The sequence below is a fragment of the Anopheles maculipalpis genome, chromosome 2RL (genome assembly GCF_943734695.1).
Source record: "Anopheles maculipalpis chromosome 2RL, idAnoMacuDA_375_x, whole genome shotgun sequence".
NCBI classification, from domain to species: Eukaryota; Metazoa; Arthropoda; class Insecta; order Diptera; family Culicidae; genus Anopheles; species Anopheles maculipalpis.
In genome coordinates, this window is record NC_064871.1 from 827,501 (window position 1) to 855,448 (window position 27,948).

General features: G+C 43.6%; 3 protein-coding genes across 4 annotated transcripts in view; all 3 read right to left on the minus strand.

Moving 5' to 3' along the window:
• LOC126558632 (14-3-3 protein epsilon) overlaps nt 1-27,948 on the minus strand; it is a 321,858-nt gene that overhangs the window by 107,399 nt on the left and 186,511 nt on the right. The window lies entirely within an intron of this gene.
• The window catches only part of LOC126557153 (nuclear pore complex protein Nup88), a 48,812-nt gene that overhangs the window by 4,236 nt on the left and 16,628 nt on the right, over nt 1-27,948 (minus strand). The window contains exons 3-4 of the mRNA XM_050212831.1: nt 717-842; nt 69-444 (exon numbers count right to left, since the gene is read on the minus strand). Coding sequence (XP_050068788.1) covers nt 69-444; nt 717-842 — 502 coding nt within the window. The remainder of the gene's footprint in view (nt 1-68; nt 445-716; nt 843-27,948) is intronic.
• The window catches only part of LOC126558356 (opsin-1-like), a 306,086-nt gene that overhangs the window by 3,676 nt on the left and 274,462 nt on the right, over nt 1-27,948 (minus strand). The gene's annotated exons all lie outside the window — the stretch shown is intronic.

The following is a 27,948-nucleotide window of genomic DNA, read 5'->3' on the forward strand; positions in this document are numbered from 1 at the left end:
GCACGAGAGACTGGGCAAAACAAACAGGGAGCAGACGCTTCTCCACAGGTAGCTGCAGCGGTACCTACATTCATGAGGGCACCACCTTCCTTCGGAGTAATGGCCGACTTCGCTGTGGTGGCCACCGTTGACGACGTCGTTGACAGGGTCGTCGTCCCTGCCAGCGTCGGTGAGAACGTTGCATCGCCGATAGAACCACTTCCAGAACCGGTGGCGGAAGAAACCACACGTGGCGGTGCGATGTCAAAATCAACAGCCGTATCGCCCAGACTGTTAAGATAGGCGAGCTTCGAAGTGATTCCGGACGAGGACACGTTGTTACCCGGTGATCCGGCGATGATACCACCGGCTTGTTTGCCTGTACCGCCTGTACCGATGACGGCTTGCGGTGTTGGTGTCGGTCCAATGCGCCATACATGACGGAGCGAGTCCACATCGTACACTCTGCAAAACAGACACAGATAGTAGGCAATTATTTCTTTTTGTTTTGGGCAAAAGCGCCCTTTCCGAAATCGGAATCCAGGGGTACCGGCCCTCTAGACGCCAGTGGGTTCTCCTTGTTGGCATAATATCATGCCGTTGTCATCGTGCCGGATCAACGATCCGGCATTCGGTACACTGAGCTTTTCGGCCCAAGCAAGTGTTCTGACATAAATGGTTCGGTATTCGGTTTTTGAGGTTTTGTGTCCAAACGCATCTACTAAGTGGACGCTTACCTTATCGAATTGTCCGACAGGAGTGCGAGCAGGTGTGAATCCGTCGGAGATGCCGGATGCCAGCGGATCTGTAGCAGCTCGAGCATTGCATTTTCGGTAAATAGATGTTCGTCGAGATTGTAGGCACTGCAACAGAGGGTATAAAAATAGAAGAAAAAGATATATCAAATAAGGTACCACATTCTCGATAAATCCGTACTCCGTAGTACTGGTAATCCTTGACGTATCCTTGCAACATGCTAATTAAAACTTTGCCCATAAGTACTGCTCATTTCGATCGTTTTGTACGGAAAGGAACAGATTGCCTGAGGAATGGCTTGACTTAAACACACCAATTTTGTTTGCTGGTGGCACAGTCATTGAATCATAATATATCCGAAAGGTAAGAGCAGGTCTCACTTATAGTAAACTTTCGACCCGTGACAAACGAACCAAACCGCGTGTAAACACATAAATATACCCGACTTATATTAATCCTCACACAAACCGCGGCGCCAGGAAAAGCGTTCTTTGTAGCAGGTTTTGCTTTTCGGTACGATGCGTTTTTGGCCACCGACCTTAAACCCGCGGAGTATGCTTGGTAAATCTCGGCCCAACATCCCAAGGGTCTACACCGCACAACATCGGTGGCAAAGTGGTGCAGCGCAACGGCGCACAAACACTTCCATTTGATATCAAAGAGAAAATTATGAACCCACCAGCAGCAGCACCAGCAGTGCCGGGTACCGGACGGAACGGTACCATTTTCCGCATGTACACAAATACACCAAACCCGTGTACGTACCAGCGCCACACTGCGCGGGGGCTGGGCCAGTTTGGCAAAAGATGGCATTATACTGTCGCCGGCACAGAGTGTCGCGGGCATCAGACAGGAGAGTTTGAAACGCAAATAAATCGAAAAGTTTTCCCACTCGGATACACGGATTCCGGCGCGGGCCACCGACATGTATTTTGCATTTTCTTCAAATTAATTTATAAATTTAAATGTAAATAAAAATCTATAAACATTGTGCGCGCACGGTACGGATTTTAATCCTTTTTCCGGCACCCGCAAGCTTTTGCCGCTTTGCGCCAACGGTGTATAGGCCTCCACAGACCCGAAATCCATTTGTGAGCATCGGGGACCGTGTGGTTGGCGAAAAGAAGGTTAAAGCTTGCTTTCTGACCCTGGCACGTGGCCCGCGGACGGAGAAGGATGGGCGCTAAGTGGCTGGAAACTGCAGCGTTGTGGGGAAGATCGCTTAGACGAACCTGCGAAAAGCGGGGACTATTTGGTGGAGAACATTATCCACCAACTAAAACTCGAACGGAGCTGGTTCGGTTGCATGGTCGGTGCGTGTCATCAAACACGGCGTAAACATCATTTGTACATTTGCATCTGGAGCGTTTTGGGGATTGGTAGGAATTTTTAACGATGAAAGGGTGTCGATAAAGCGGTTTTGAGTAAGAAATCCGCAATATTCTGGCAAATATATCGAAAATAAAATGATACTGCAGAAGTTAAGACTATTTGAAGATACTAGCGATTCGTCCATTGCAACAGCTTACTAGTAATGCAAATAACGCAAAGCTCACTGTAATCGCCGTTAGGCGATTAATTCATTTTAAATCCTCATTTGCATCTGAACTAAATGGAATATATAGCTTGAGGGAACGGAAAAACAAAAGCTGCAATAAAAGTCGCGCGGTTATTTTTTTGTCTGTCTTCCCTGTGTAAGTCATTCCATTGCAGGATCACAAATTGAAACAGAAAAAATCGCTTTCGTTATTCTACATCGTCAGGATTGTAACTCACATATGAATAGTGGAGGCTCTACACCTCTCTATCTCTCAGATTTAAAATAGCGACGGAGAAGCGGTACAGAAAAAAGGGCGATTCCAACTCTTTCATATCTGTGGCACGCGGGGGGACCTCCCAAACAGGAGCCTGTTGGTGCCGAAGGTATATTATAATTTAGTAAAATTAAAAAGTACTACCATTTCCCACAAGGCTGGCGAGAAAAACGATAACGGCCCTTGGAACCGGACCCGCTCACGTCCTCACATGCCACGGTGTTCCGTATTGTGAGTTGATCTACAACCTTTACACGCGCGGACCAAGGCTAATCAGAGTGCGGTAAATGGTATGAGTTGTCACTGCTATCCACCACCCTTGCCAGGGCGACCCCTTTTCGGACACGTTAATATTCATTTATATCCCTAATTCCCCAAACTTGAGAAGTACAAGCATCATCGCACAGAATTTGCTGCTGCTGCTGCTTCGTCTGCTCGGGGAACCGGGTGAAAAGTCATCACTGAATCGTAGGAAATGGCACATGAAGACGGAACGGAGGGCAGAGAGATAGCGAAGACCGGGTACAGGGATTGCAGATTCGAGTGCTGCCCAGAATTGGGATGACAATAAAGCAATCTGGTTGCAGCATAACCCTTCTTCCATTGTGACCGTTCGTTTTAAGCAGTTTCCACTTTCTACATAAATCGTTTCTGTTTTAATACTGATACCTTCGAAAAAAAGGAACCGAGAAATTTGGGGAAAAAATACACTTCGTATTGTGTGAGCAGTGAGAAGAAAAAACGTATTAGTGTATCATGTTTAAATTAATACAAAGCCTCTTACAAAACCCTTCGAATCTTCTTTTCTCATTCGTACCAGACAGCGTGTGTACGGTCTGGTCAAATCATGATAGATTCAGCAGCAATTCAACGCGATAAGGCCCGCGCTACCACATCGAAATCGTTTGCATACTTACAAATGGTCACACTCACAAACGTCTGTCCACTTGACCGGTATGTGTTCGGGAGGAACTACAGCTTCTCGATGTAAGGCGAGCTTGTCAAATGTTAAATTAGATTTTATCGTTTGGTACACAGGAAGGACTTTCTTTTAAATTTAAACACGATAATACAACGTACATGGCACATGGTTATTGATTGGATTTGATGCCGGTTGTGGGGTGTGAAAGTCTAGTGGCTTAACCACATTTCCAACGAGTCATCACTGTGTATCTGTTCTGGGTTTTCGTCGTTATTCCCTCGATTACATCCCGGAGACAAAATATTACCAATATAAAATTTTGCCTTCCTTTTTTGCTGTTGCTGCTGCAAGGGAATTAACATAGCTATGCTCATTTGTCTACATCTGTAACGAGCGAAAATATGTCCACATTACTCATATTACTGTCTCGTATGGCGCGTGTGTTTCGGCTCAGTTAGGCAGAGGATAAGGATAAGGACCGGTCGATCTTTTTCATCCCCAAAATCATGCCAGCTAGTCGGCTGTTCTACACAGAGCGTGAGTCCGCGGTCGGTCGATGGTGGATGAAGTGAATCAACCCTTTCGAACCTTAAGAACTTTGGGAGGGACATGCTCGGAGGGACAACCCTACGCGATAATTCCCTTCCTTTCCTCGGTTTGTTGGTAATTTTTCCATCCTCAACAAAGAAATGATTTTTCCATTTTGGAGTATTTTTTGTTTGTTGCTGCAGTGCGTTCTTGTACTTAAGCAGGAATTTTTTGTTGGCTTTCTCTGTATGCTTTATTTTTTTGGGAGGAAGGATACCAAATAAGAAAACCACGGACCAGGACATATTTGAAAAGCGGATCACACAGCGGTGAAACGAGAGACACACAGATAAATATTTTAATCTCATGATGGGAACTCAAGCCCCCGAAAATAAATAAAAACCTGCGCCCAGGACCGCGTGGCACGCGTGGTCCTCGTTGTGGAGGAGAAGGGCTAGGATGTCGCTGGAAGATAAATACAAATAAAAAAAGAGTTTCCCAAAACTACCCACACACCACTTATCTTCAATACCGTCTTTACCCCGGTCATCTCGCCTGGTCTAATGGCTGCTCGCGGGTGTGGGTCAGATGGCTAACCGGGGAGACAGGAGGGGGAGGAATGTGAAAACCGGGAAAAGGGTCACTAGCGGCTTTGGCTCCGGCATGACTGAAACAACGCTGACGGTCATGCGATTAAGAGCATTTGTACGAAATCGTATCCGCTTAAAATATACACACATTAAAATATAGGAATTATTGTTTGAGAGGTTGTGTGCAGCTACTAAAAAGTTGACTCTCTACTCTCAAAGCCCAAACTTAGCAGCGCAGCGGTCAGATTGAACGGGGAAAAACATACGGCACACCATAATACGATGAGGAAATTATGCTTGTGCCCGCGCGTATGTGTGCGAAACCGAAACAGCAATGCCACAAATGTAAAAAAAGAACATAATGAAAGAATATAAACCCTGAAGGGGACCAAAGAATGGTATAATTTTTCTTGTTAGCTCGATTTTTTTTTCAATGCTTTCCACTGCAACAGCATAAGCTGGGAAGGGTTTGGCCGATTTTTTGTAGGTAGCTTTTCCCTTTTCCGCCGTTTGGTCACCCGTTTGGTCGTTGGCCTTAGATCTGGTTATGCTGTACTTATGTTTTCGTTTGCACAAATAACTATCTTGGATTTTCAGTTCTTGGTGGGTTAATGCGATCCACCCTCCTCTTGTGTGGGTGTGTGTGTGTTCCAACACCTCCATTAATGAACGTGAGGATGGAGAAACTTTTCTTTATCCTGAATATTGTCAACGTTTTAGGTAAGATGTAAACTATAAAAGTATTATAGACGTTAGGTAACAACACAACTGCCTACCGCACACTGGTCGAACGCAAGTTTTTGCCTTATCTTCTTAACGGGTTTCTTAAAAAGGGATCGAGGTTTTGAAGTTTTTGTTGCGCGTTGCAAGAACGAGAGAAAGCAGTGAAAACTTACTTGTCCCTTCGTTTTGTTTTCTGTGGTTGGATTTAATTTATGTGGATACGCTACTTTTCGCCGTAACAAAGCATCTGGATGCAGCGTCCCAGAGTGGCTCACGCAAAAAAGGGCATCGAAATAAAAATATTATTCTACGATAAAAATAATCCAGTACGCAAGTGGTGCGCACATCTGGTAGTTTTGGTTTCGGTATTATTAAAATATTTACAAACGTAACTATCTGTACACAAATACATAATTTTCTTGTACAATTGGAGGCTATGCTAAGTAGAGGCATATCAGAAATTTCACGAAAGTTCGGTCATGCCATGTTTAGAGACAATAAATCAACAAGAAGAGCAAGCAACCATCTTTCGCTATTTGCGGCGTCGCAATCGTTAGCGCAAAGTGAGTACCATTAAAGAAATAGTCTGACCGATGTTCTCCTTTTCCAGGTAGCGATCATAACAATAATCGTAAAAAATTAATCAAACTCCTTTTTCGAACGCCAATACCGTGGCGGAAAGGAAAACCACCTGCCTTGCTCGCCCTGTTTTTGTTATTACTGTGCAATAATCGTGACCATTTTTCAGCAAAAACACTGCCGAACGATTATTATCTTGTTCGTCATTCGTGTCGTCCCGCGCTGTGGAGAGAAGCAGCCAAGTATCCGCGGCCCTGGTAATCAGCGATTTTAATTTCGACCTAACACTTTCGGCATCCGGCATTCGGTGTGTTGTACTGTTTTCTGGTATGGAAAGGAGGACAAACCGTGTCAGGTTCGTCGATAGTGCTCACCCATTAAAAGTCGCCTACCGTCTCCACTCAACCAACCCAACCGAGGGAATTGTTGTTGTGGTCGATAATGGTAACAGCGTGACTGTTCGCGAATGACGGGCGCGGATTGGGCTGCGCCGGTGAAGATAAGCCAAGCAACCAAAGTAATGAAACCAAATCGGTGACAATAAAAATTTAAAATTATCCCACCAGCTACACACACACAGCACCGTGGAACATGCGATGGAGAAGGTTTAGGAAGTATTGGGGTATTGTTGCTTGGAGAACGGTAATGTCCTTTACACTGTGTACTAGCGCACCTTCCGATTTCCTTCCCTCGAAGCCCTTTCGATGGCTGATAATCCGCGTTTGCCGACGATGATGGTTATTACCGGTGGCCACAGCCACCGGGTGTCGAATCTACAGTTGCAGTTTTAGAGAATCGTGTTTGATTATCCTTTCCGCAGCCCCTTCTCGTGTCAGGGGTGGAAGAAATGAATGAATTCTATGAATTTCAGTTAATTGGTCGTGCATTTTTGATTATTGTGCTACTATTCAATGGGTAGGAGATTGCAAATATAGAGCGAAATTCTTATGCTGCTGACTCCAGTTTTTTACTCAACTCATCAAAAGTCATCGATGTAAGCCGTTCTGGCATTTCAATGACACGCTTAAAGGTATGATCGTAAGCTATTCCAACCCGTTCACCTTCCCCCAGGAGAAAGAGAAAGGACTTCTTGGAAGATGGGAAATTTATTCAAAACTGCACAATCAGCAAATGTTCCACACGGACCTTGAGTAAGCCACTGAAACATTTTTCTTGTGTCATGTACCATTAACAGCCAGGGTGGCAACAAGGTAAAGAAAGCAAGTCTTGTGCTATTGATTGTCCACTTGAAGCGAGGCAAGAAGTGTAAGTAAATTCCCTAGGCACTCCCTTCCCTCGAAAGCCGTTTCATTCCTCGGAAATGCACTTTCCTCGGAACGGTGCGTGTGTGAGTGAGAAAGTGTTAATTTCTAAAGTTTATAAAAAGTATTAAAATTCATTTCGTATCAAGATTTGCTCTGCTCTTTCAGACTCAGACAGCACTTCGTAAGATTCGCTGTCGAATGTTGAGAGCCCGTAGGGCACGCCGCGTATCATTGGAAATGAGCGTCACTTTTTCACCGTGAGCACAGGCTAGAGGCATCGTCGTGCGTGCTTATGTTTCTTGACACCGCAACGCAAACGCAATTGAAGTGCGTGATTGTGAGTTAAAAATAAGCCCTTTAGCGAACGAGAGATCACTTCGATGGTTTGTAGAGAGGTGTGGTAAAAGCGTTGCGAAGGTGCGCACTAATGCTCCTAATGAGTGCGAAAGACGTTGGCAACTCGTTCAGGTAGGTTAGGTGGAGCACGAGAGCTTCTTCGTTCGAACCGGAGCGCTTGTTGTGTACACAGGATAACGATGGGTGACGCTCGTGGTGTCAGCGCGAATCCGAGATTTTTATTAAAATATGTAAATTTTAATTTTTACTGTTATGATTGGATTATTTCGGGCAAACTAATTACTTTCACAGATCAAATAATCTAATGTCTTCAATTAAAACCAACGGACGGATAACGGACGAAGCTTTGGCCACCGAAGGTGTATGCTTTTACTGTTTTTGATGCAACATAATAGAGAAAACAGTCAACGACGTTTTGTATTCGGAAGATTGGATGTTTGTAATACAAAAATTGGTGAGGAAAGCAAAACTGAAATGGATTTTAAAGACAAGGAGTATGCATAGAAATAAATCACGCTACCAGAGAGACAACTTACAACAACTCTTTGTCTTTCGTAACACGTGTTTTGGTCACAAAAACCATAGGCATATGACATTCTTTTAAGCCAAGCAGTGGATGGTACTGTAGGCGAGATAAAAATTATAACTACTCCCAGTTTGATCGTTTCTCGTAGCTGGTTAGGAAGTGCCATCGGAGACAACTCAGGGTTTTATCAAAAAATTGCCTCATTTTTCTTTCTCTTTTCGTTACAGACCACCATTCAAGAAAATTTACAGGAAGGGGTTGACTTTTTATCGCGTATATTCCGCTTTGCATTATTTCAACGCGAACGGAAAACATCTAATGAAGAAGGCAAGTCGTTGAAATCCTTTCCTACAGGAGTCTTTTGCCCGAAACCAGACTACCATCAATCGTATGAGCCATGGTAACCTGTGCGTTTCTAAGGAGGGAAAACAGACCAAAGCAGGCGTCAGATAACTGCTTGCTTTTCCTATCCGCATCCGAATATTAGCATAATTTTCCGCACCACCATTGATCGGGCTCTATCGGTGGTAGTTAATGTAACCAACTGGGAACGTACACAACAACCAGTTGGTGGGAGTATTTTTTATCCCAAATAATTTCTGATAGTGTAAGTAGCATAATTGATGCGGCGGTTTCCATCCAGACCACCAGGTCAGCCACCACAGACACCCAACCAGCCAGAACCAGCAAAGTTGGCCGTGTAGATAAAGGCGAAAGGTAGGTCGTTTATCGAAGTTACTTCGATTGAGCCGGAAAATTCACTGATCCCTGGGATTGTGTCTGCATTAGACTTGTATCTGTTTTACCGAATATCTGGCGTGTGACCTCGTCCTGTCTCTACCGCACAAAGTTTCTTTCTTATGGGGCAACTAAACTCTTTCCTTTCGTTTCATGGCGAATTTTCCTGCAAGTCAGAAAAGTAGCAAGAGTTTGGGTTTCCTCGGTACTCGTAGCAAGTTCGATGTTTTTGTCCGGGAAGAATGGAAAAATCCACTCATTGGCGATTGTAATTTTCTTCCAGCAATTAACGACGACTTGATGCTCTTTTGTGGAGTTGGCCAATATCATTTGTTTGCGTATTGTGAACTGATTATTTTTATTAGCCTGTGCGAAGTTATTGTCCTCAAGATATAGACCATTTTAATGCTATATGCAAAGAGACAAATGACTTTGTTAAAAATCTTTGTTATCCACAACGTTACACGGAGTGCCACAAAAATTCCTTCCGATGTTATGGAGTTCACGGAAATGGGTTAGTTTTCAGTAAAATGAACCGTCGCATCTTTTTTCGTACAACTAATCCTTTGATGCTAGAGTAACCAACTCTGCGATGTGATCGTATGCTTTCATCGGCGGAAGAAGATGCCTTAGATAACGATGAGGAGCAAAGTGACGTACCGACTGGTTTGTCATTTTCCTATGGCGGGTTGCTGCAGATTACATGACTTGCACGATAAGGAGTGCTCTAAAGGAGAGAGTAACCAAAAAACCCCATCCAAAGGAAAAGGAGGAAAAGTAGGAATGATTAAAAGAATAGCAAAGTAAAGAGCCCTTGAGGAAAGAATTCTACCGATGGTCGTGGTGTGCAGTTTGCTTGTAATGTTACCGTGAAACACGAGCACCAAACATTCGAGCGTGTGTTGCTGCTCTTTTACAACGATATGAACATAAACAGAATGAGTATTTTGAGGAAAAAGCTGTGAACGTCTTGACTTGTTCTGGATGGGTGATGGGGAAAAAAGATATGCAATGAATGTAACATTAAAACAATCTCAATTGTTTGAAAAATTCGTCTTCTGTTATGTTTGGCATCTCACCAGCACGTAACGCGTTGAATGCTCTGAAGCAGGTTAACTAAAGCAGGCATATTACTAACGTTGCAAATTTGGGGTACAACCCGTACACGTACAACTTTTTAGCATGAATAGCATATACACTAAAACATGTGCGAATTTTGTTAATTAATTGAAATTGATCTTTGATCGAATATTAACAGTATTAAACCGTATTAAAATCGGAAAATTTTAATACGGTTTGCAATATCTTCTACGCATTCCGATCATACTTTGAATATTCATGAATTATTCAGTGCCAGTAATTTTCATGCATTTATAGTTTACACACACTTAATGTATGGTCATAATGATCGAATAGCAAATTACCAACCTACAACTACAAGAGCATAACAAAACGATATGCAAACAATGCCACATGCATATTTCTTCTAATTGACGTACAATTCGAGCCAGGATCAATCGCGTTCAGTTTCCTGGCTTACTGCAAGGATACCTTCAAGATGGTCCTCCTATATCACACTTCATTGGGTGGAAGCGCTTATGGTTGTAATAGCAGACTATGAATATTAATGGAGCTTTGGAGCATCTGGAGTTGTCACCCATTATCTGGTTCTGTGGTGGAGCCTATGGCCTTAGTCAATGTAGAAGCAGTACAATCCAACACACACACACACATAAGCAATGCACAATAGGCTTGTTTGACAGACGACTTACTGACTGGGTTTTTGATAATTTTAAATCGAATAATCACTGTTATCACCAGATCTATCAGCAGTTCATTACCATTGCTTTGTTTAAGGGATGCCGAAGTTGTTTCGTTATGCAGTAGACTACATTAATTATCTCACCAGGGTTTTGTTTTTTCCCCATTTCCATCGGTTTTCCCGTGTTTTCTTTTTCATTTTCAAGACTTGAACCTGAGGGACATTGGAGTTCTGCGCTGTTGTGATGATTGATTTTTAAATTAATTTTTAATTTATGCAGAAGCGCACCATTATCAAAGCAGGAGTAAATGAGTGAAGAATCGAAAGAATTCGCCTACAGAGAGAGAGAGAGAGAGAGTGAGACGATGGTTCACCTTGCTTTGGTTTTGTTTAAAGCAAAAAGAAAAAAAACAGACATTCTACACGACCTATCAATTTCTGTTGATTACGCCATTAGAAAGAAAACGGAACAAAAAACCAAATCCGAGCTGTGGTATGATGGTGACAGAAAATCACTTTATTTCTATCCATTTTCCATTCCGCAGAATTTCACTGTTTGTGGGAAATTTGTATTCAATTTTAATTGAGTTGTGATTTAATGTATTCACAATTTTACCACCCTAAAACAATCGCGGACAACCACGGAGATTCCAATGGAAAAACTTTCCACGACGAATTCAGGATCAACGAGGCGGTAAGGAGGACACTTTCACTCTTGGTCACTTTTTGCTTTGACATCGAATTTCGATTTGAGGTCGTTTTTACAACCCACAACTGTTGTTGTCGATGTAATCACAGTAATTTTCAGAGCATTATTTTTTCTTTGTTTTTGCCTATTGCACAGAATTGAATTAACTACGACTTTTTGATAAAGCCCCGGTATACAGGTTGTAACACACAGAACAAAAATGTTATCGGAACAGCTATAGTGGATTCTACTATGAAAGCATTAAACAGATCCAGTCTGTGTTTCGTTTAATTCGAGTGGATGGAAGTGATGCTAGGAGAAATGATTTTGTTTTAATTTTTCGCTCCAATGAAGCTTTCTTTCTGCAGACACAACAGCCCAACATTGCAAATGCGATCAGGTGTTTGAATCATTGGGGGAAAGCATTGGCAATTGAAAATTTTCCTACAAATTAAAAGCAGTCCTTGCTTTGCTGCAGCCACTGAAGCTGTTTGTGTTTGTGCTGTGGCGAATGGAGGGCTTGTTGTGCTGGTTTTGATTTATTAATCACTGAGCGCCGTGCTGTTGTTACTGTAACGGTGCTAATGCTGTAACTGATGGTGTCGGCCGTGGCACAAATTATGAACAGAAAAATTCAAATTATTTCTTTTCGCTCGTACCTCTTCCCGCAGCAACAACCGTAACCATTTTCGGGTGTGAAGGAAAACACCTTAACGCTCCATATCGGCCATGAACCGTACGGGGAAAACGGTGGTGATGATTTCTTCTAATGACAAATATGTGTTGAGAATTAATCTAATTATTCGAAGGTGTTACAAATTTTCCGAAAATATTCCCCATTATCGTTGTGTTAATGGCGTTTGTTAGCGCACGCTCACCGACAACAGTGCGGCGCTCAATGATGCCCTCGGGGAGGCCCATACCATACTACCACCCATTTCGGCGGGAAGCTGGATTGAAACACAGCGAACAAAAGGGGTTGAGTGCGGCAGGATCCCTTGCGTGGCAGCAATAGGCCGTTCAGGTTGTTTCTGGTGTCTAATATTTATTTGTTGACGAGTGTTAAGAAGTCCTGCCGCCTTTAGGCTGCCATTTTTCCCTGCAAAAAACGCGGCATGATACCGTCCATTACCCATAAAGGAAGAAATCGGTCTCCTTGCAAGGTGTTTGAGAGATGTGATGCTACTGAGGCGCAAGGGTGGGTGTGTGCGATCGGTGCGATGCAGTGGGAGGAAGTTAATGCGATCTTAACACCTCCCAGGCGAGAACGGCTTGAAGTAAACGTCACCAAAAGTCGGTGGATGGCGTAAGCATTTCCTCATCGTTCCTATTGGGAGATTAGATTGCGTTCTGCGTTGCGGTACGTGAGACAATTTTGAGAACTTGCTTTTAGCACACTAATGGCTCACACTGACTGGGTATGAAGGGGAAGAAGTTGTGCCTCTTATTCCCATTGAAGGATATTTACGTGTTGCTGGCTTGCAAACAATAATGATTATAAGTACTACGTGTGCAAATGAGGGGATATTATTATTTCGATAAATTGACATTTTTTACTGCTTTTGGTGCTTCGAGTAAAGGATTAGCGCTTGATTTTTAGCAGTAAATATCGCTAGTAAGTTTTTGGGAGTAAATAGCGCACTGTAAAATGGGTTTGAATGTGTGCAATAAGAAAAAAAACTGACTTCACGCTGCCACATAGTGTGACGAGAAATTTCGTAAGACCAATGTCACATTCACAACTAACGTTACAAAAAAACACAATAAACGTAAAAATGGCTCAGGGAATCTGTTTTTGACACTGGATCATCCCACAAACTTAATAGAAGACTATACCACTATTAGTTATTCGTTTTACCTTCATCACGTTGCAAAAACAAGAGTATAGTTTTTAAATGTATACACCATAGTTAATAGAAACTGGAAGAAGTCCTTCAATTGGACGAGAAAATCACATCAATTGTTGGACCGCACACGATTGCACAATGTAAGAAGGTGTGTTACAGCTATAAAGGCGAACCCCTTTTACTCTCACGCAACAGTAGCGAAAGTTTGAAAGCACAAGATCTGCTAGACGAAATTGGGCGACGAGTACAATTAACTAAACTTCCACCGGAAACAGCTTTTGCGTTAAATACCGCATGTTTTGTAACAGGCACTAGGCTATAAAGAAGGAAAACTTGTTATCAAACTTTTATCCGGTTGCAATTTTTGTGTCCGGTCCTTTTTTAAGCGTTCCACAGAAATACTTCTTGCAGTGTTGCAGACCAGAGGATGCAATCATTTACGCTACGGTACATAACCACCCTTCATCAGCCTGGATAGATGGTAATGCCACGGCGGCACGGAGATGATTTACTGGAAGGCTGGAAGCGGGACTGGCGGTCATTTCTGAAGCGATGATCGTAATGAAAAGTCTTTCCTCCATTGAGAATTTGGATGCATCCAAAATCGACTAGAATAGAAACTCGAACTGGAATAGTGGTAGGTTGAGTCGAAGATAACCGAGCAGAAGATTTTCAAATTTTGTAATTTTTTTTTCCACTTCCACAAACCATTTCCACGGGTGCAGTAGTAGACAACTGTTTGAAAAGATTCATTGCTACATCCAAGCAAAGGAAGAAAAAGAAAAGTGCCAAAGCGAGGACGCAGGCAGTCAGGACATCTTTGTTTCTTCGATACAGTGGTGTTATCACAAAAAAGGGCATGGAAAGTGTGGATGCAGTGGGGCAGGTGAAGTCACCACCGTACCGTAAGACTCTACTGTACTGTAGTGCAGTGAAGGTAAGGTGGTCTTCTTGCTGGAAGAGAAATTTATTGAAGGTAAAAAGTTTGGCTAATAATTTGCATTTTATATTTTCCGTCCCTACCCGAGCTTTGCTGAGCTGAATTTGGAGTTGAGTTTTGTTTCGTTGACAAAGGGAGGAGCGGGAAAATCAAATGGATTTTGTGTTTCGTTCGGAAAATGAGACAAATTTGTGGAAATGGGATGGAATGCTGGTAGGCGATAAAAATAAGAAACAAATATATACGACCACGGGTGAAGTGCAAAGAAATATGTTGGTGGGTGTTTGGGAGCATGACAATTGTCTTACTCGTAAGGTTCCTAGTTCTTTGTCGATTCTGTTCTGGCCTTCCAGAATGGGAAGTAAATTATGCTCTTCTAAACAAGATTACAGTCCAGATGTCCATGGAGTGTATCTCCTGCTTCAAACACAGCGAAAGGTTTATTGAGAAAGTGAACCAGGAAACGTAAATCAACATCTATTCCGATCTAGTGAAGTCTTGCAGAGGTTTCCTTTTCTTTCGGGCAGATTTTGATTGGAACAATCAGCTCTTTTTGTGTGGCAAATAAAAAAAAAGCCAAACTACGCCGAAGAAAACACTGTTTAAACGCACATACACAACAGAAAGGTCCTCCGGGAGCCAATTTGCGAACAAATATATTCAGATTGCACTGAAACAGAGGTGGCAGTTTGGAGCTACATTCATTCGCTCTGCTCCAAAACGTTGCGCTTGCACTGGCCATGGAACTTGAGGGGGGGAGTGGGATGATAAAGCAACAGACTCTTCGTCACCGTGCTATCCCCAAACCCATCTGTAGCTCATAGTTGTGGGGCAGATACCTGCATTTCCGCAATTATAATTTCAACGGGTTTGTTTCCGGTTCGTGCAGGAAAGAAGCCATCATAGTCATCATCACCGACCGTCTCACCTAACTACCCAGCCATAACCAACGACTTCATCATCCCCATCATCGAAAATTGTCGAAAAGGAATATAATACGAGCAATAATAATAATATGATATTTCATTCTCATTTGCTTCGGCGACCCCAAATGAAGGCTGGACCTTTATTTTGCCGTTTAGTTTAGCCTCTCGCAAAGCGGGACGCATCCTGAGCACAGTTAGTGTCTAGTGTGATGATGCAGGATATTTCGAAAATGAGCGAGCCATCAACAGGAACAGAGAAAGCTTGTAGCATACAAAAAAAAGCAGAGCCACCGCTTGATGATAACCGGGAGGAAGTGGTTCTACGGCATAATAAATACATCGTTTCGGTTGGATGGAAGCAAGGACGTTTGGGTTTCGGGCGAGAATGTTGCTACTATCATCATCCACAGTTCAACACGGCTGACGTAAAGCGGTGGGAGAGAAGGGTTGGTTGAATTCGCGAAAAACTGCTTTCTTCGCCAAACGCTTTACACTGCCCGCAACCCTTACCCGTTATCTCCATCGTCGGTAAGTTTGCTCATTCGATGCAGATCATCCATTTGGTCCGAAAACGCAGGTCAGAATGTTGCAGCTAGAGTCAGTTGGAGCAAATCTAGCGGCACAGTCGGGAGGTTACAGTCAGAAAGTCCTCCTCACTGCACATTACCTGAAGATCGAAATGAAACAACGAACGAAACCAGCAGCAGTTCTAGCCAACATCCGGTCACAATCCGGTATAGCGCAAAAGTCGTGAGCAAATTTTCTAGTTAAATTAATTGTAAATTTTGCAATTATTATTTTGCGGTGAGGTAAATTAAATATCATATAATTTCATAGTTTCTGGTCGGTTTGGTGCCGCGAGAAACGGAGAACCGGCTTCCCAGCGAACCGGCGAGTCAACGAATGTGATTCCGACCCGTTGTTTGCTTGGGTCGGGTGGTAATGTGTTTTACCAAACGTTTCTGGGATCATCGTGGCTGCTAGTTTTGCCCACGGATATATAGTGCTGGGACACTCAGTACCCGATGTTGGTGAACGATTCAAACACCTGGTTGTGTTCAAGTTAAGGGGGAGAAATGGTTGGTAAATTGCGTACATTGTTGCATAGGATACACTTTAGTCCTAAGTTTGCGCAAACGATTGAGTTTCCAGAAAACTATTATAGATATTATGTTGTCAAAATTGAACTTCAACTTATCATCATTTGAAAATTGCCTCGAATATCAAGAATAATATATAAAATAAAAATTAAACTTATTCCCTTCACAAACTCAAAAACAAATGCCTTGCACTTTTCATCAATCATTCATTTCCTTAGCCTTAACACCACCGCAAAAAGCATATCTGAGAAACAATGACAAAGTGCATTATCATTGTCGTCAAAAATAGCCGGAAATATCCGTACTCTTTTGCTAGAGACCAACGTGAAAAAAAAAACAACTACGAAATCTAACGCCAATTGAGGCGAGAGGCAGCAACCCTACCGAAACGTTACACTCGAAAGAAATCTTTGCACTTTGAGACTTTGAGTTCCGCCAGAAAGATGGCCATCTTTTGTTTCGACCACGAATAAATTTGTCTTATCTTGCATCCGGGTTGCTTCAGTTACCGGAATTTACAAACCTTTCCAGGGCTTTTCCTCCACTCTGGTGATCATAGAATAGTAGGGCAAGGAGTACGTCAGTCGGTTTCAGGTGGTCCTCGGGTATAGAAAGAGAGAAATTCTCCACTCTAGCCTGCTCTTAGAGGCTCCAGTATTGCAGTCAGGCTTTTATTAACTCTTTTAATTTTATGACCATTTACTTCCGGTTCCTCCCGTTACGATTCCAGCGACCGAGAAGAAGTTTATCCTGTGGATCGCCGTGGATTCGCATTTTAAATGCGCAACATCGTACGGTGGCGCGGAACGGGAACGGCCAACGAACGAGTCAAATGAAGTAGTGTTAAAGGGGTCGACTTTTGCACGGTGTAGAGTAGTTGCTGACTGTAAATTCTTAGTGTGTGCGGTTATCAACTTGCCGTGCAACAGTGCGCTGTGGTAGAGAGATTTTTGAAAAATAATTTAAGATTTTTATTGAACCTTTCAGTCGCGGCAAGCGTTTGCCCAACCATCATGGTGGTGGTGGTTATACACTTTACTGTTTTCTTATTATTTGCACTGATGCGAAATTAAAATCATACCAACCGTGCGTACAATTTAGCGCTTGCCGTGTGGCTTGTTCCGATAGGTGGTTGGAAGGCATATTTTAATTAATATTCTACCAAATCCTAAATTCTGTGATGTCTACAAGATGGCGGATGGGGCGAAATCGGATAGATAGACGTTTTGCAATTGTAATAGGGACTGGGCGAGCGAAACCATATTTACCAACACCAGCAACACACCAACCACGATCCAACACGCGATCAAAGGCGATAGCGGTAGAAAAAGATTTCGCGCGCTTTAGCGTTCGCACTAACGCACTATGTTCCAAATTAAACACCTGGTCGCGGGAATAGGAAAGTAACGTAAGGTGCAAATTTATTAAGCTACAAAATGCCGCACGCACTATGTTTGCGGTTCAATGATTAAACACTACGAGAGCGTTCGCGGCAAGTAAGTCTACCTTGCGACATATGTTAAGGATCTCTTTATATAGCCTATATCGCACGCAGGAAAAGTTAGGGATCGGTGCACGATTTTAAAACATTTCTAATAATATCTTAACCATTGAAAAATTCCTTCTAATTCTTAATCTTAGGAATGTGCATCGTAAACCGAAACTAACCACAAAATTCATCTAGCCTAGAAGATTGCCTCCAGTCTAGATCCTTAAATTACACGCTTTGACATTTTCTGAAGATGCTCCATGTTGCATTGGCCTCTTCACACTAAAACTTCCGTCACCCGTGGCGGAAGATAATCTTGTTGTCGATCGTAAAAACTCATCCACGGGAAAAAATAGGAGAGCAAAAGTACCCAAAAAAAAGGAACACCAGGAAGGTTTATTTGCCGGGCCGAGGCTGAAAAAGGCCACTTGAGCTCCATCAATCAGCTGCGCTAAGTCCGCTGAAATATGATTGCATGGATAGGGACGACACGATACGGATGGTCCAGGCGCAATGGTAGGAACCTTCTCATTTCTCCTTCGTACCCACTAACGGACAAAATAGCAAAAAAGTACAAAGCTGCATTCTGGAATAATCTAAATTCCCGAAATAACGGCTGGGGCGGCATCCACATACACACATACACACACATTAGGTTTCGGGCGGGTGGTCGGGCCCTTCAATTCTCCCCGCCTTGCAATTGCCGCTGAAAGGATTAACAAAAATTCACATATTTATGGTCTTGTTCAAAGTCATTCTCGACCTTTCCTCTTCTGCGGTGAGCCCAAACTCGTAGAATGCGATAGAGGAGTGAAGGGGATGGCAGTGAGGGGTGGAGTGCAGTGAGGCAAAAGAAAGAGCAAACGAAGGATGATCCGTGGCGTAAGGTGTACATTCCGGTACGGTTCCTCACAGTGTTGCATTTTTTATTCATGCCCTACCCAACGTTACCACCGATCTGTTGGTGCGGCCGGACCGATTTAATGTCCTGGTCCGACACAACAGGGCAGTCAGGATGAGCTGCACTTGCTTTATAGATGATTCTTTTTTCGCAGGTCCTCCGGGATCCAACTCCACCAGGGTAGAATTCTTTCTCGGTGCGGATGCAGCACGCTAAAACCGAAGAGATTCATGGCGTCGATTACACGAATTTGCTTATGCATAGGCACGACCTGATGGGGCGAAAAGTGCAAAAAAAAAAAAAACCGGAATCCCTCCCGCTACTCTGATTTTGGACGATTTCCTTGTAATAGCCCACCGGAAAAAAGGGTTGACATCCCGATAGCCATGCACACCGCGTGGCCAGGAGTGATTAGCTAGCCGAAGAAGCAAGAGAGTCACAGCGAAAGGACACAGAAAAAATTGATTCCAATTTTGATTGGCCCCAGTTTTTACGAGTGCCGACACTGTACAGATTTTATGTCCTTTATGAACAATAATAAATTAAATAGAATAAGAAAAGCCTTGGCAGACAGGGCTCTCGAAACAAAGGGCACTGTACGCTCGTACGGTGTGTGTGTGTGTGTGTATACGCACCAAATGTCCAATATTTTAGGGCAAACCCCTTTTGTTGACAGAACGTGTCGGCCAAATAGTTGCCACCAAAGAAATTGTACATCTTTCATCTGGGTTTTGTATTATTTATTTATTCAGGGCACTTTCCCCTCCCCTTGCGCCCCGGGATCAAACTTTCTACTTTTCTCATTCCGCCAGCGAGTGGTTTGGGGACAGGATTTTGGCTGATTTGAGATCATCACCATAAATCACGAATCCTGTTGCGGCTCTTACACGGTGATGCCGATGCAAGCGAGTCTGCTTCAGTGAAGAAGCCGCCATCAAAGCCATGCCCTTCAAATTGCTACGAAGAAGATTAAAAAATGAACCAAAAAAAAAATGCATTAAGAGCGAAAGTGAGAGCAAGAGCGAGAGAAAGGTGATCCCCGCAAGGGTCACCGTGTTAGTAAAGGTAGTTCCTGAAAGCACTGATTCCGGTGCGATTTCATCACTCAAATTTCGCTACTTTCACTCATTGCACTATGCACAGGACCGACCAGGAAGGAAGTAGGTGTGGACGTAGTGGTTGGAGTAATTCAAAGGGTGGCACGCAGATGAAGAATTTTATAGGGTCAGTTTTTATGAGCACATAAAATACAGTATTCACGAACCTCTGTGCTCGCTCAGCTTCCCCATTAGGCCTTTCTGTCATGATTAACAAACGGTTTTTACTCCCATCCGCCGCTCGGTGATTTGCGAGGGATACCCAGAGCCAGAAATCGACGGGGATTATCAATGTTCAAACTAAAATACGTGCACTTATACAAACACACACAAACACATCTACACTGCCTTTACACTAATAACGAATTTTACAGAATGCATGCCATCCGGTAGGCATTGTACGATAGGGAGAATTTGTAAATATTAGTTAAAAATGGAAAGTATTAAAAAAAAAAAAGAACAGAAGAACAGGAATTGCGCCCCAAAATGGGACATATTTTCGCGGACGTCTAAAATTTCCCACAGTTAATCCTTTTTTTCAGTCGCCAGAATCGCCAGGACGTAAATCGCGGCGCGAACCGGCATCGAGGGTGACATTGAAGGTGAACGCAGTTTTTCGCGTTTGCTTCATGAGGTCGGCGGCAAGTGCGCGTGGTCCTCCCACAAGTGGGCTTTTTATTTTCCTTTTCTTTTTGGGTTTTGCCACTATTGCTGGGGGCCATTTTCCGGATTGTGTTATCCTGAACGCAATGAAGGCTGAGGGTATGAATCTTGGTCTACGCCACCGTCGTCGTCGTCGTCGTCGGCATCCTCACCGTGCGCGTTTTATGTGTGTAAATTGCAAGTAATTTTTCCTTGTCATGTTTCTTGGAGATAATTTTTTTATTCTATTTTTTCATGTTTCTCGCTTTGGTCCCTTGGCCGGTTGCGGGCTCGATACTTTTCCTGCTGGTGTCGATTTTTTATCCCTTTGGCGAAGGACCATCGAAAGAGATGTGATTTTTTTCTGTTTTTCAATTTGAACCGGCTTGTTTTAACCCTTTCCTAGTGATTTTATGTTTTTACATCCAGTCGTCACCGTTCGTTTGTAGCTCACTTTTTTCCGACTTTGCCATTTTAGACAACCGGGCCAGTAAGCGCGTTAGACACACGGATCGTAATTAATTAGCCACTGCGTGACATGAGGGTGACTGACTGAGTAGATGATAAAAAAGTGGATACAATGATAAAAAGCACACAATCCCTTTCGATCGTCGAGAATTCGTTAAAAGACGCATCACTTTGGTAAACGAAGCGTGAAATCATAGAAGCATAACGAGCTTCTCGGGTATTTCCCGAGCAGATGCAATCACCGTCTCAAAAAAACATATGTACAGCAAATTCGCCTTCATAGATGAAAAATTATACAAAATAAACGATATCCATATTCCACGTTGTGACGCAAAAATTTGACTCAAAATTGGACAAGAAGGGCGAGCAGCCGGAAACATATTGCTGACAGTTAATCTTAGAATCTCACCAACATTACCGGTACCGGTTGAGCAGATTGGCAAAAGGTTTTAATTTATGTGTACCACTGTATACGGACGAATCGTCATCAATCGTCGTCAGTCAATGGCACCTTTTCCCGACCGTTCCCGAAGGATTCAAAAACTTTTGCGGGCCTATCCAGGCGAGGACACAACATCGTCCGAAATCGTTTGCACGAAGAAAAGGAAACGAAAGTCGCCTAAGAAAAGGCATCAAACATCAAAACCGTCGCGTAGGAGGTCCAGGAACGGTTTGCTAAATCCTCGAGACGATTATAATGACCAGCTGGACCGGATCGGGTAGTCGATGTGTGCGGATGGTGCGGTTTTTGCGGTCTCGCCGTACGTTGTGTTACATCCACTGTCCGTTATTTGTTATAATTAAACGAAAATATTATTTTTAATTAGCGGCCCTGGGAGAAGAATAGGTCCTACAGGTCCTGTGTGGCTGTCGCGAGCGCGGTTCGGTTTCATTTATCTTTGAATTTTAAGCCACCAGTTCTTCCACTTGTGTCCCATTTTCCGGTCGCTTTTCATCCTTGGAATCGTTGTTTAGCGCGTCCCTTCGCGGTAGGGAGTGTACGGGAAGTGTAAAAACAACCAGCGAAGGGTGTGGTGTGGCTGAACAAAAAAAAAAAAAAAACATGAAATAACTCAAAGAAACCTTCCCAGTTTTTCTTACATGTCCGTACGGCTACCTTCGGGGAAAACCATGTTGGAAAAGTATGGGGTCCCGTGTGTATGAGGTAGCTGGTGAACTTCGCGCTGGTGACAAGCCACCCGAATCACACACATGTGAAAAGTCAGGAGAAAGTTTGACTGATGGATAAAAATTTGAATATGATTTTCATCTCCCATTTCTACCGTCCCCAATGCGCACTATACATTTGATCCCACATTAGAAGAATTTTCCACCTAGCACATGGATCGTTCGCCGGGCGGCAGATGATGGTGAAAATCTTGAGCGATATTCGCGCCTGAACAACGCAGCCGAAAAGAAATGAGTTCGCAGATCCGTGACATTATTTTTAATTTAAAGTTTTGTCGTTTGGTAATCAGAGATTAGAGATTTTGCTTCCGTCGCTTGCCGTTCTGAAGTTTCCACCATTCCCCCCGGTCCGTCCTTTTTGGCGACCCCTGTAGGCCTTCTGCCGGATTTGCCATCGTTTCTCTCTCTCTCTCCGGAGATGGCTTTACGGCCCCGAAGGAAAAGGCATCGCGAATCGTTTCTTTTGATCTTTTACCAGTCAAACTTGGTGACCCGGTCGAAGCCAACCGGTGTGCCGAGCCGAACCCACAAAATCACATTTTCCACGCGTATGACACACGCGACATCACACACGCATCATCGTCTTTCGACGGTTAAGGGAAGTTCGCACATGAAACAGGGCGAGAACAATTTCATGTTTACAAATGACTTCTTTTCACCCTGCAGGAAGAAGATTTTTAATTGAATCCTATTTTTCTCTCGCCGTGTCCTTGTTTGTCTATGTGGCAGCAGCGCGGTGGATCGACAATGCCAACGGAAGGAATAGGTGTATCGTGTTTGATAAAATGCCCACCCGCGTGTGCCGGGACGTTTCATGTGTCTTCTGAACTGATCATTTTTCTGACAAGATTCCTGCATGCGTGAGCGTTCTCGTTGGATAGCAAATAAAAGGGTAAGACACAGCGAGAGAAGAAGATGTCGAGCAGCAGGAGGACGGTCACAGATTCACGTGAGTTTTTACAGGTTTTTCCTGAGGAGATAAGATTCACGTAGCAGCGCGCGTGCTTTCCGCGGAATGTAAAAAATGGCAAAAGCTTGACAGAAATTCTTTCCACCTTCAGTTACAGTTCAGTAAGTCTGGGTCGGGCGGGAGTCGTGCAAGCCAAGGGGAGGGGGGGGGGGGGGGTAGTTATCACTTATCAAAAGCAAAAACAAGCGTAGCGTGAATTTTGAAGGTGATTATCGCTCGGTTAATGGTTGAATCTGTCAAAACACGACCGGTAAAAAGGTATGCCCAGCAAAAGCCTCGGCAAGGTGACAAAGGCTTAGGCGGTGAAGCCTTTAAAAATTTATTAAAAACTCCTGCTAGTGAACAGGGGGCACAACAACGGCGGCATGGAGGGAAGATGCTGCCCCGATGGCCCGTTATTATCGCGAGCAAAAGGGTTAACGTTGCTGGCTGCCATCAGCGGTTCGTGGTGATGGGCCTTAATGCTGCCAATGGCATCGATGTTTGGTGGTGGCTTCATCTTTCGCGTCAAACGATACATGTACACACTGGTGCTCTCTGGGATGCCGGATATCATGCGGGGAGGTAGTAAATGCGTTCATTTTGCTTTCAGTCTTTTCACCAGCATTGTACGCGTGAGTGGAGAGTGATGTCGAACGAAGAGTGAAACGATGTTTTTGGGCCAGGAACTGGTGCTGATAACGAAAGATGAGGACGATTGCTCGTATGCCCTTTCAATGAATAAGATCTCGGTATGCGTGTATGTATGTGTTGGTGTGTCATTTGTGTTCGCCCGTTGTTTCATTACATTAGCATATTATTAATATGTTGGCTTTTAAGCATTGACTGAACGCGTTTACTGAGGACCTTTAGTTGTATCTGGTGGGCTCTCTTTACAATAAAAGGTGCTTTCTTTTTAAGCAAAATAAGGTTTCAACCTGTTTATAAAGTTAATGCTCTACATATTCTTTTACATTTTCGTTTTGCTTTGTCTTATATTATCGTAACAAACTCCTAAAGCATGATCTCGCCCCGGAGCTGGTTGGTTGCGCAAGGCGGACAGAAATAATCGCAAACTGGTGCCGACCATCGTGACCGGTGTGGCGGGCAGAGTGGCGAACAATTTGGAATATAAATTTCAAACTGAACACATTAGTTAGGGAAGTTTTAAGTCAGGTAAAGACATTATTATAATTCATGTCACTTTGTGTGGAGCCATCCGCTAGAGCAAAAGCGGGAAAGAGTGGGCAGCATTTTTTTTTGGGATTTCCACTTTTAACGGTACCACTTTTAAAGGATACTCTAAGGGTTCGCTTTGCAAAGGTATCCCAGCCATCCGGTAAGAAAGCTAGCGTCAGAACGTAAGCAAGGAAATCGCTGTTCACATGGCACCAGCCTGACCAGCCTGGAGCAGCGGAGCAGAAGCACATTGCCTTACGGAATAGGACGGAGTTGGGGGGAAAAAATACAAACGAAGGACAAAATATCTGCATCGAAAGGCAGCAACAGCAGTAGCTAGTTATAAAAATATGCGACACCGTTTGTGTTTAATTGCGCACCGTGACGCACCGTTGGGAATTCGCGATACACGCGAAATTCTGGGAAACCCATACGGTTTTCGTCCTCAAAAATTCAATCCAGTCCATCCGGAGAGGGCTGATGTGCGGTTAGGAAAAGGAGAGGTAGAAACCTTTCCGTTTAATATGATTTCGTTACTCGGTGGTAAAAGGAAATAAATATTTATACTAGGCGCACAGCTAGGCCCGACCAACTGAATAACCGACGAACTGCGTGAGATGATGGCTTTTAATCGCTTTTTAATGGCGCAGCATCAGCGAGTGTGGTGTTTTTTGATTTATTTGAACACAACCGAACTGGTAACTACATCTCTCTCTCTCTCTGCCGGAATGTTTATACGGAAAAGAAATGGGAAGTAACCGGCTTCTGCCACACGAACCAATGGACCCTTTTCTCGTAGCGTAGAATTGGCACGAAATTGGCCTTGCTTAAACAAATGTAGCTCAGCACAAACGGAGTGACGGCAACAACGCCATAATACTACCTGCCACGAATGCGAAAGAGATTTTTTCGGGAATCAAAGAAAAACTTCCATTACGTTTGATCATCATGATCCTTTCATTTTGGGCGGATTTGTGCGGCCGGGTCCTTAGTAAAGGTGGGCTATCGTTTGAAATAGGAATCCATCGGCAGCGGTCCTTCCTGCGACATACACCGTACTTCCCGGCAATGACTATCTAATGCGAAAAAGACCCCGCCGGCCGGGAGACCCACTGCCACTCTCTGCAAACGGAAGGTTACTTACGATTTTTACGGACTTGCGATAAATGGACATAAATTATCCTTGCCCAAAGGAAGTCTCAGAGCTGGCGTATATGAAGGGGTAAAGGAAGGCAAATGAACAAAAAAAAAAGAAAGAAACAAAATTCATGCATGGCGCGTACCTAAGCCGTACATCATGGGCGGACAAATAAAATGTAATAAAATATTAAAAGGATTCTCGCTTTTCTCTCCCCAATCTGGCCAATACCCTAGCATGGTTGCATTTCCCGGCTTCCCGGACCTCCCTCAGAAACACCAAAGGGTTTTGGGGTAACGATTTTCGGCTTCGGGAGACTTTTTTCTTCTTCCTGGATGGTGCTGCTGAAACACTCACGGTCCACGACCATCGTCATGGATCCTTTTCCGCTGGACCAAAAGTACCAATTCAAGCAAAAGGGATCCACGCACGATGGTGCCGCTATACGCAAACATTGCTTAGGGTCCGCGCTCACATATCCGCTCCATATCTTTCCACCTAATATATTTGCTTTGATTAAATAATTAAGCGAACGTAACTTTGGGTTCCGCTTCTTTGATGGGTAACAGGGTAGGCGGACGATGGTAACCCGAGAAAACCTCGCGCTTGAACACGCTGCTGGACCGGTGTGGTGCTGGAGAGCCGAAACCTTCGCGAAAATTATAATAATCACTTTCAGATTCCTAATGGATTCATTTGCAGACCACCGGTTCTTCTTCACGGGCGGTAGTGGAACGGTTCTGAACCGAGTTTTCCAGCGTTCGTGTTTCTGCGCTGGACACACGTGGTCGCCGGCTCTTATCGCTTTGGTTTTTGGAATTAAACGGTTGCAAAATTTCTAACCTTCTCCCTAAAAGACGAGCGCATACGTGTGTGCATGTATTGTACCTTGGAGATGAGAATACTCCGAGCAATATCAGATACAGTTCGCCTGGCATGGTAGGTAATGTGCTTTGCAGACTAGCGTCCAAAATGTGTGTCCTTTCGAGATGGGTTTCATTCGTTTTAACCGTAAGAAATAAAAGATTATCCTCTGCAACAACATAAATACACGCTATGAATATGGAAAGGATGGGGCTCTGTATATTCGATGTCATTTGGGAAACGGTTGTATCTTGCCTACAAATGGTCATACTTTGAAGATAAAAAAAACATATATTTAGTGAGATGTAGCTGCAATCTTTTAACAAGTAGGTGAAAAAAGCATTGTAAAAATTAGTAGAATTCCAGCAATCACAAACACCGAGGCCAAGAGCTTCATGAACCTTCACGAAGGTAAAGCTCTCGATTGGGATTTGTCCATGGGTGTACCCCAATTGTTGTGAAAATATTATAATCTCTTAATAATAGCTATGCAGCAGTATTTTGCAGTTTGATATGCGGGAAAATAAATTTAAACAGAGTGTTGTGAGCAACTTCGCTCACCCGACTGTCCACAGAATGTGCTGGGTGGCGGGATGAACACTGGCGTGCAATTGGAAAGTATCGTCGCGCAAATGCAAACAGCTAGAAGGCTTCTAAACCGAACTATCTGCTTGCCTGCTGCTTCTGTTGTCTTAAACGATAAACGAGATTTGTGGTGGTAGTGCATTTAGCGCCCAAAAAAGCTCTGGGAAGGAAAAAATCAACCCAAGCAGTACATGGATTAAATCCAAAACTTCGCGTTGCTCACAGATAGCGCAAGAGTGCTCGATGAAGCTAGTAGCTCTTCTTGTACAGGTTTGAAGGTTCAAAGTTGGGTTTGGCCTCATTGACTCGTTCGCTTCCGGAACAATTTGACCACACTATTAGACTAAACGTACTAGTCTAAATTCATTCGCTCGTACCGTGTGTCAGTGTACAAATTGCATCACGGTTAGAGCAATCTCAACACATATCCAATCATCCATAGGCCAGCATCAACATCCCGTGAGCGGCATGGCTGGCTGTTAATGTTTTATTCAAATTCGTGCATGTGTTCGGAGAAGTTTTAATTCCAATAGCAGCCAGTTATGCAATTATTTGCCACCGTCCGACCGATGGTAGTCATTTCAGTCAAAGACCGATGAGTTGGTCCGGGTAGAAACTAGCAAAGGGTGCGAGTTTCGGGTCAAAGTCAAATAGCTAAGGGTATTTTTTTTGTTTTATTAGCTACCATGAGCTTGTTGAAGAGATGAGAGGAACCTCGATGAAAAGCTTCTTCTCCGAAAAGCTAATCGTTCTTCGAGTCGATTATGACACAAATGAGTTCCTCCCCAGTATTAGTTTAGCAAAGTTGTGCCTTCTTTTCCATTCCAGTTGTTTCACATGCCCTTTTCAGCGTGCCTGGAAGAAAGCGCAGGACCATCCATCGGAAAAACGGCACCAATTTTCACTTGCAAAGATCGGATTCGTTCGGAATGTTTTCGCAAACCTCGGCGCTGCAAACCGCCTGCCGACTTGACTGAACTTAATTTTCCTATATCGGATGTGCCTTTGTGATACACATCAGACGGCTCTCGTATGTTCAGAACCGTGTACGTGTGTGTAGCTTTCGCTAGTTAAACATAGAAATCTAATTAAAATTAAATCAAATGAAATTTAGATGAACATTTTGGTGCGACCGGCACAAAACGCTTTGCAACTGAAACCGTCAAACGTGCCCCCGAACACTCCTATCTTTGACGCTCGGCGAATGCACACGAGGAATCGGGTGGGAAACTCTACGAAACGGCAGGCCAGCAAGGATTTGACTTTCGTTGTTTTTCTTTTGTCGAAAATGGTGTTTTACTTCCGAGCGATGTATGGGGGTTTTGAGGGCACAACGCTTGCTGCTGAATGTGAAACCAAACAAAAAGACGTAATTCAGTATCGTATCGGTAGAACCAGTTACGGAAGA